The sequence below is a fragment of the Triticum aestivum genome, chromosome 2A (genome assembly GCF_018294505.1).
Source record: "Triticum aestivum cultivar Chinese Spring chromosome 2A, IWGSC CS RefSeq v2.1, whole genome shotgun sequence".
NCBI classification, from domain to species: Eukaryota; Viridiplantae; Streptophyta; class Magnoliopsida; order Poales; family Poaceae; genus Triticum; species Triticum aestivum.
The window spans coordinates 49,813,115-49,823,302 of record NC_057797.1 but is presented as its reverse complement, the minus strand read 5'-3'; the positions used below and the strand labels follow the sequence as shown (position 1 = coordinate 49,823,302).

At 46.3% G+C, this 10,188-nt stretch overlaps 1 protein-coding gene across 1 annotated transcript; it reads left to right on the top strand.

Moving 5' to 3' along the window:
- The first annotated feature begins 1,648 nt into the window (after positions 1-1,648).
- Positions 1,649-2,591, top strand: LOC123187384 (wound-induced protein 1). The gene has a single exon (XM_044599237.1). It carries the CDS (start codon positions 1,996-1,998, stop codon positions 2,299-2,301), a length of 306 nt encoding a protein of 101 aa, XP_044455172.1. The 5' UTR covers positions 1,649-1,995; the 3' UTR covers positions 2,302-2,591.
- Positions 2,592-10,188: the final 7,597 nt, after the last annotated feature.

Below are 10,188 nucleotides of genomic sequence, written 5' to 3'. Positions count from 1 at the left end.
GTCCACGGCTCAGAAACGATGCCGATCCATCGATCCGCTGGCTGTTCCGCCACTCCAATGCGACGCGCCGTCGCATTGAATGCGAATCAGCTGTGGACTAGGAAAAGTGAAATACGCGCTATAAAATACATTGGTGGCACGAATCTGCATGCAAGGCTGTGGTATAGATTTCGGGATCAGCTGAGCCCGAGCTCATAAACCAATTTTCGTCTATAATCTGAGTATTTGTAGCGACGGTCCAAACAAAGATGATCTTTGCCTACAAAAGCACAAGTTCAAGATTTCACATGTCTTCTTTTTAAACACGGCTTGCATGTAGATTTAATATGTACAAAGAAACGTGCAAGTGATCTTCAAATTCGTTTCCAATCCAGATTTAGCTGAGATGTTCATCCACAATCCGAATCAATGCCGATATGAAAGAAAGACGGATAATGCACTGTTGATTAAGATTGCACCCTAGATAGTATTTTCTTTAAAAATGGTTAACAGGTAAAATAACATCATATTCAGATTCTATATATTTTTCTAATTAAATTCCATATATAATATGTTAAATTTAGAGTTACGGTTTAGAAAATATGAGTATTTTAAAAAACATTTGACATGTACTGCGGGTTTAATGTCAGAAATATCAGGGGTGATTTCTATAAAATAGCATGACGGACTAACAATACATATTTCTTTTATTAGTAGGTAATAGAGTATAGATATAGATTTCCTCCTTTCTTTTTTTTATTTGGCCTTTGTTTGAAATTTTTAGTTCTAATTTTCGTATTCAAACCACGATTAAAGGTGAATCAGCAACCCATACAACATTTGAAATACCAAGTTCTTATAGTTTGGGGCCGCATTTTACTTATGACTTGAGACTAGACAATATATGCATTCTTAGACTAGATAGACATGCAACGTTGTTATTCGACATTGTTAGATCAGATATATAAGGGGCCCCTGACACTGTCTAATTGTTAAAGGAGGAGGAGGACGATAGGTGTGCCTCATCCAGCTTGTTGTCAAAGCCGGAGTTGAGCGGCTCGCCAACGGCCCATTGGCACTGGATCTCGACCTCGCACTTGGCATTCTCAATGGACATCTCGTCAGCAAGTGACGAGCTCCAGTTGTTGCTAGTCGTCCATCTCATCGGCGGGGGTAGCGAAGCGCCTACGGCGCTCCTCTTCTCGTGTGTGGCATTCATCTGCTTCGTGGCCGGGGAGCTCAAGTGTGGCTAAGATGTTTTCCTCGGGGGTTGGACTCGAGGAATTTCATAAAATAAACCCGATTCCGAAGAATTTCACAAAATGGTCCATTTGCATGACGCGCGAGGCCGAGTTGCCGTGCTAGATAGCACGACGACCCAGCTTGAGGCGCCTTACTATTTAGCATGACACCCCAAGCCCATGTCGATATGGGCCATTTTTTGAATACCTTTTGAAACCTGTTCATTTTGTGTTAAAGATTTAAAAAAGGGGCAAATCCGTCAATTTTCACTCTGATTGGTTCCCTGTCGGTGGGTCCCACGCACCAGCACCCATCATCCGACTCAGCAGTGGGGCCCAACCCGATTTAGTTGCCGTCCACCCTGGCGCGCACGCACGGGCCCATCGCTCCATCATCGCGCGCACCCGCTATAAAACGCGCCCCACGCCGCCCGAACACTCCAATCTCTCGGAGCCTATCGTATCTCGCTGCTTCTCGCCGAGACGATCTCGAGCACCAAGTAGTAGTTGAGGTCGAGCCGCCGTCGCCGTCGCCGCCTTCTTCTTCGTCTCCGACAGGAGGAGCGGCCGGAAACCTCGGGAGGAGCTGGCTAACCTGGATCAGCTGGAGGGCGGGTTCGCCTCCGCGCGCGGGCACGAGACCGAGGAGCAGCGCAACAAGTTCCTGGTGCTCCGCCTCTACGAGGCGCTCAACGGCCGCGACCACGCCGCCGTGCACTCCCTCCTCGCCCCCGACCTCGAGTGGTGGTTCCATGGCCCGCCCGCGCACCAGCACATGATGCGCCTCCTCACCGGCTCCAGCTCCTCCTCCTTCCGCTTCCAGCCGCGCTCCGTCGACGCCTTCGGCTCCACCGTCATCGCCGAGGGCGTCTCGGCCGCCGGCGAGGACACCAAGGCGGCCTACTGGGTGCACGCCTGGACCGTGGGCTCCGATGGGGTGATCACCCAGCTGCGCGAGTACTTCAACACCGACCTCACCGTCACGCGCCTCGCCGCCGCCGCCGCGTCCAAGTGCGTCTGGCAGAGCCGCCGCCCCGACCGCGCCCGCAACTCCCTCCCCGGCCTCGTCCTCGCCCTCTAGCCGCCTGAGCCAAGCCAAAGCCAAGCTGGACGACGCCCACAACCACTTGGGCGTACGCATGGGCTGACGTTGCTTCAATTCTTCTTCATCCTCTGCTTTCCCTGGCCTGTTGTTTCTTGTTTGCGTGTCTGGTGAACGTACGTAGTATAGCTAAATAGCCGATCGAACCGGCCGGTGATGGCGACGCGGCGCCTTCACGGCGGCTGCGTCTTCACTGCTGCTGCTTGTATGTCTTCGTGGTTGCTGTCATGGTGTGATAATAATAATAAAGGAAGTTGGCTTGTACTGGACGTAATTTATCTTCACCGCAATTTGCAAAATTTTATCTGGTCGCTCTGTTGATTTGTTCATACTGGCCTTTGACCAATTGGTGATTTTGATTGCTGTTGAAATTAACGGTTGACCACAATTTTCATCTTTCACCTGCGTGCGCAGTAAACAGTCAGGTTTAAGTTCTGACTTCTGAGCATACTCTAACAGAAGAACAACTTTACAGAGACATAGAGCAGTATATTATTACCTCTGTTTCACCGGCCTACCAAAACATCTTTACATATGGCAGTATATTACTAGTGCAAACAAGGCATATACACCGATAAAGTTCAGAGGCATACACTGCCGAAGTTCAGACTGATGTTGAATAATTCCAACGAAAGAAGAAAGAAAGAAAGAAAGAGAGATTCCCATGGCACCTGATTTGATTTGATTTGATTTGATTTAGTTTGAGAAAAGCAAACAAGAGTTGCCCTGAAACTGAAACTCTGAAAGCAAGGATCGAGCTGGGCTGGAACTGAAACACAAGACAGGACTGAAAGGGGGAAAAGGTAGTGGCGATCTACTCGTCGATGACGATCCGCAGAACCCAAGCGAGGAAAAAAAGAGACATGTTCCCCAAATCAAACGTTGCTTTCCGGCATCCAAACTGAACTAGTCCATCTTCTGAACCCTCGTTTCAATTTGAAGAATTATACTTGGAACCACAGGGCCACCATGCTGCAGCACATCGTGCACGTTGTGGTGATCACCTAGTGTGCATCTCAGATAACAAGGTGGGCATCGAAGAATATGTCCTGATGCCCAGCTCCAACCAAATGATCCGGACAATGGGACCGAGCATTAGGAACCAGCATCTCGATCATGCCGGCCTAGCTAACTAGTGGTAGTTGGGATGAACATGACCTATGAAGTACAAGACATCTCTGAAAGGGAAAGAAGAAAATGATACACATCGTCATAAGTAACAGGCTAATGGCACGTCGATTGAACATATCAATCTCAACCATAGTGTAAAATAATGTGCCACTGGCGATTGGAGAAATCAGTGTTTACTTTTAACAGCGACGCTTTTCTGAACCCATAATTTCTTTAGGTACAGAGAGAGGGTGAGCCCCTGTCAAGCTCGGCAGATGGACAACTATGTTTGATGTTACTGCTTGTGAGTTAGACCCATAGATTAGCATTGGAGAAATAAAATTCAGTTGTTGTGTGACAGAGAGACGGGGAGATGTATGAAGAAAAGGAACAGTAGTATCAGAGTTGCCTGAAATTTTTGCTCATGCATGAGACCAGGCTAAGAAGAACAAAAACAGGAACACTCATCCCAAGAATAGTAGTAGTTCAATCAAGAACTGGTACTACATAGAACTTCTTTCTCTCCGGCTATGTGTATCAACCGATGTAGAGGCTGGAAGCTATCCTTGTCATGGTGAAATGGCATAGATGAACTCTTGTTCGATGACGAGGATGCTTTAATAATTCTGCTTTGTCGAATAATTCGAATGAAATAAAGAACAAAAGGGTCCATAGAACAGCGAACTGATTTGATTTTATTCGGTAAAGCAAACAAACTTGTGTCGTAAGCAATTAAGAATCTGGATAAGTGGCGCGATAGGCTATGTGCGAAGGGAGTGATGCAGGGAAAGACGTACAGCACAGTGAACTGAAAGTTCAGTGTACCGAAGCACCACTCTGTTGGCTATACCTGTAAAGAACAGTCTGCAGAATCCAAGCAACAAAACAGACTTACAGACATGTTCTCCAAGCTAAACGTTGCTTTCAGGCATTCGAAACTGCATATGTCTTAACGACGCTCTTCCTGCGATCAACTGGTGCGCGTCTCAGATAGCAACAAGCAGATGGGTTATCGAATCAAAAACGCACATCACACGTCCGCAATATGCTCGGCTCCACATGCTCCGATCGATCGGAGTATATATCGACTGATCGGAGCTTCAGTTGATGAAGAGAAGACAATCTCCTTCAGTTTTTGCGAGAGATATGGGGAGACTTTATGAATAAAAGGAACAGTAAAATTAGCTCTCTGAAGTGAAAAACAGAACCATATACTGCTATACATCACCAGAACAGCATCTCTTCCTTCAGGAAAAACAGACTGCTCAGTTGCCATGGTCAAATGGCATAGATGACTGTTCGTTCGATGCGGGGATGCTTTAATAATTCTGCTTTGTCAAATAATTCTAAGGAAACAAAGAACAACAGGCTCATGGGACAACGAACTGATTTGATTTTATTCATTAGAGTTAACAAAACTAGTGGCGAAAGCAATTGAGAACCTGGATAAGTGGCGCGGAACGCTATGGGCGAAGACGGCGATGCAGGGAAAGACGTGCAGCACAGTAGGTTGAGGGGGAAGTTGGCCATACTTGTAAAGAACAATCTGCAAAATCCAAGCAACAGAACAGACATATTCTCCAAACCCATGTTGCTTTCAGGCGTCGAAACTGCACAGGCCTTAATTATGCTTTTCAGGTGGGCTCTTCCTTCGTCTGGTGATCGATCAACTGGTGAACATCTCAGACAGCAACAAGCAAGGTTATCAATTCAATAATGCATTGCATATAAATAGCCAGCAAAGAGATCTTGCCATGACCATACATCCTCTTGCCAAAATGTTGATATAAACTGAAGAGGCGGAGACGGCAAAATTTCAGAAAATTGCATGTACATATATTGCCAGAACTTTTTTTTCCATATAAAAGCAACAACTAGTTAGAGGAAATATATAAATGACAAGCCTCCATCATTTGGCATAATAATATACGTTTATATTGGATCTTGTTTTCATGTGCCATCTTTCATTTTTACCACGCTTTGCTATACTGCAATTCCTCACGCAGAAATCCTGGACGTACTGCAATTCCTCAGGCTAGTAGAGTGGGCGTGATTGGCCCTATGAGTTGGCCTCATTTTCTCCATAATGTCTCCCCATATCTGTTGCAATCTAAGATGAAGGCCTTTCGCCGGTTTAATATAATCATATCGCACACTGGAGATGTTAAACTAACCAGACAGCGTAAACTGTGGCCACACACTCCAAATATTTTGAATACTTATCACACACAATTACACGCAGATGCCTGAAGGCACATGCACACAACGGAAAAGTGGGTGTATAGCCTACAAGTGATGTTAGCAGCTGAGCAATTACCCTACAATGGCACATAATACGTGCAGTAACAAATTAGCAGAATGACTTTTCAGCCTACTTTTACAATTGTATGTATTACCACACAAATCTTTGAGAAAACCTGATTCCGACCGGTGGTTTCAGATGTGGCTGTCTGAAGGGGAAAAATCTGGAACCTGAGTAGAGATGATCCCAAACAATGCAACAGAGAAGACAGAACTATGGCACAATATTTTTTTTTAAAGTATAACTGAACATGTCAACACGTAAACAGATGCAATGGATACATGAAGAAGAACGAATCACAACAAAACGTTTTACTGAGAAGTTGACTATAATGCTACAATGCAATTTACCGAGCAATGCTCCAAGTTCTTCCAAAAACTAATACGAGAACCTGCCCTAATTTCATCATCAGCTAAAAGAGAACTTAGATACAAAACAAATGTATGTTGGCTAACCATTTCAACCACTGGATGATCTTGAAGAAAGAAGAAACCTCGATTAAAAAACAAAATCATTTCTTCAGTTCAAAGCTGACCAAAACAGCCTCATTATTTTAGCATCGATATGGTAGACACTTCAGCCCCAAAAAATATTCACACAAGTATAAATTTCATGCAACCATGAAAGAGTCAGAGCTTCTTGATCATAGAACTTGTATACATCAAAGTGAAACTAACCGTCTCATAGTGGAACCAATTTATACCATTACAGCTCCTCATGAGTTGTTGGACCAACATAATTAACCCTCTAGTGTCGGAAAGAAAGTATGCAAAACTAGTGATTGTTTGAGCCGAACTTGAGTAAGAATGAGGTCTCTGTGATGGAATCCGGCAACCAACTCGCCATTGATGTCAACTTGAAGTAGCCAATCGTCAAATTTGAGCAGCACAAGCACATCACCATCACAAGACACAACCCTCACATGCCAATATTTAATTTCAGACATTCCAAATTGCACCCTGATCTCTACAGCCGGCAATTCAACCCGATATTTTAAGGCCCAATCTCCACCTTCATAGTCTTGCACCACCCAGATATCAACGCTTTTCCCTTCATCATTAAGAACGGACATGCCAAGCATGTTATCCATCTCAAACAGTTGAGCGTGGCCAGGAACAAACGGAGAGCGCATCTGCCGAAACGACTCAGTGGTGTTGTCAAATATCATTATCACGTGGCATGTGTACCAATGCAGCCTACCACCAAACATGACAGGTCCGGCAGTGCATATCAGCTTCTCCGCATCATGCCACCCTATGTGCCTCGGCGGCTGGCCGGAGCCTATTGCGAAGACGTAGGAGCCCTCTTGAACGTCAGGTGGAAGTGGACCGTACATCCATCTCCGGGACCGGTAGAGCAATAGTCGGTACTCGCCGGTAGGGCTGTGTCGATACATCCCCAAAGGCCTGAAGCCATGAAGCAGCGGGAGGTTGGCGGACTGACGAGTCGCCGGGTTGCGGACGAAGAAGTGCTCGCCGCGGACGAAGATGACGAGGAGGCCGTCGCAGGAGGCGAGCCAGGGGAGGTCGACGCTGCCAAGTCGCGCGACGAACTGGGACTGGTCGGCGGGGACGAGCCCTGCCCGGTAGGTCATGGTGTAGAGGGAGTCGTCGTAGACGAGGGGGAGGCAGGGCTGGTGGGCGTGGTGGGCAAGGAGGAAGTCGCGGGTGGAGGTGGCGCGGCGCCAGGCGCGGCAGACGGCGCGGCAGCGGAGGAGGGCCTTCGGGGGCAGGCGGACGAGGATCTCCCAGATGGCGATTTCTTCCGGGATGCCGCAGTGGAGAGGCGGAGCTCCTGCCATTGCGGCATTCGCCATGGTCGCCGTGGATTGTGGTGGTGACGGCGGCGGCGGAGAGGGAGGGAGGTCTTCCTTTTGTGGAAATGACGCTGATGCTTTTGGGCTGGGCTTAGCCCACCTCTCATTCTCGCTCAGCTATCAAACGGGATGGGCTTGATCCAGTCACTAAAAAAAAAACATTTACTGCTGGCACGCATCAACTAAAAAAACACCTATGCGCAAAAACAGCGATGCAGGCCCAGATTCTGTCAATTTGCAAAAAAAAAAAAATTGCAATAAAACTTTAAATTTATTCATCTTCAATCATTGAAGTACAATGAACACCAGAAATAATAAAATTACATCTAGATCCATAGACCACCTAGCGACGACTACAACCACTGAAAGCGAGCCGAAGGCGTGCCGCTGTCATCGCCCCTCCCTCGCCGAAGCAGAGCAAAACTTGTTGTAGTAGACAGTCGGGAAGACGTCGTGCTAAGCCCCTATAGAACCAACGCAGCAGAACAGCAAACATCGCCAATGAAGTGGAGCATAGATCGAAAGGATCCAACCTGAAGACACACGAATGTAGACGAACTACAACTAGATCCGAGCAAATTCACCAAGGACAGATCCGTCGGAGACACACCTTCACACGCCACCGGCGATGCTAGACACACCACCGCGACGGGGGCTAGCGCGGGGAGAACCTTATTCCATCTCCAAAAAGCCGCCGCCATCTTGTCTTCCTGAGCAGAATACAAACCCTAACAAAGCTCGAAGGAACATCTGAAAATAGAGCTCTCCCGCCGGCAAGGGCCGGCAATTCAAATGCGCCCACCCGATCACATATCGCCCGGTTGGGAGCCTTGTATTGCTCTGGCCAGGGCGCCGTTTGCACGGAAGGCGACAGCAAAGGCACCCCGCATCCTTGGCCCCACCTTCTAACACAACCGCCGCTGGCACCACGGCGCCCCCCTACTCGTCCCCCGCTACGACCGCCCCCGTCCTCCACCATCAACTCCGGCAGCTTTTCGTAAGGGTCCTCCATGCGACGACGGTGGTGGAAAAGGGCGGAAATTGAGGTGGAGAGCGGTGGGATGGAAGAGCAGAGGTTTGAGAAAGAGTGATTTTGCCGTTGAAATAGTGCGGCCAGCTCCAAATCTGCGGACTCTTGCAAAAAAAACTCTTGGTTTAGTTTTGTTTTGCGGGAAAATGGAAATCCAGACTGGTCCTTGGATGGATGTAGAACACCGTTGGATGGCTTGCGGGCTCCAAACCGTGTGTTCCAAACGGATGCGGGAAGTTTGAGGGTCCGCGTCGGAGATGTCCTTACTTCTAAAAAAAGACTTACAAACATGTTCTAGAAACCGATGTTGCTTTCACTCGTTCGAAACTGCATACGTCATAATTATGCTCTTCTGTGATCAAGTGGTTCGCATCTCAGACAGCAACAAGCGGGGTTGTGTAATCAGGGATGCACATATGTCCTCATTGTGCTCGATCGGCTCCATATGCTTCGACCGCTCGAAGTATGGAACAATGGAATCGTGTAATAGGACCTAACTAGGATCTCCCAAGTTCCAACTGGGGATGAAGATCATGTGACGTGCATGTAGGCATCATCTGGACACTGAGGGCTGAGGTAGGATCGATGAACCCATGCCAAACCCAAAAGTCGAATGCCTATTTGGTCATTCTAGTACATCAGTATTGATGTTCTTGAAATAGCATACGATATAATAAGTTGAGTTTGATTAGGTTAATTTGAGATATTAGTGAAGTGGTTTAATTTGAGAAATCAAGTAAAACCTGAACCCCGGATATTATAAGCGAAGGGAGAGAGGGAGCCATCTGCACAACAGTCCAAGCAAGAAAACAGGACTGGATCCTCTAACATTAAAAAGGAATGTTAGAGAAGCTACAATACTCTAACTTTCCTTCTTTCTATTCCTATAATTATGGTTAAAATGATTTAAATTAATTTGCAAATTGATGATCTACCGTGTACATTTATAGTAATTACATGCAAACAATTGATGGTGAAATAAAATTAAAATTAAATTATTTATATCTACAGTAAATACCAATACTAAACAACCTATTAACTATCTACTAATAGTCCCTAACTTTCCTTCTTCATTTTACACTAGGTTAACACTGTAGCATCGTGACATTCCTTCTTGATGTTAGAGGATCCGGTTCCAGAAAACAGACGCACCGTTCTAGCATCCAAAGTCCAAACCAAAGTGCTGCCAAGTTAGTCTTTTTCTTCTTCTGAATTAGAGTTACTGTAGTATCATTTTCTTCTTTTCTTGAGATAGAGTTTTATTTTTAGGGGTTGTTGAGATAGAGTTACTATGGTATATTAGAGCAACTAGCAGAATAAATTATGAAAGGAATTGTAGTGAACTTTCGGCATCCGAATTTTCATTCGTCTAGGTGATCGCCTAGTGCACATCTCAGACAACAAGACGCTCGAACAAAAGGGTCCATATAATTTTCATTCTCAGCTACGAATGATAACATTAACAACAGTGGAATCAAGCCTCGAAACCAGCATACCATTATAGGTGGCGCTGGGGAAGAACATCAAGTATGCATAAGGCTACAGGCAAGTCCAAAATGGTAGTAGTAAAAATTAGTATTAAATTACCTGAGATTTCCTTCCACGCAC

Bases quoted from the DNA above. Each gene is read 5' to 3' on its own strand.
- LOC123187384 (XM_044599237.1), top strand. From the start codon at position 1,996: ATGATGCGCCTCCTCACCGGCTCCAGCTCCTCCTCCTTCCGCTTCCAG.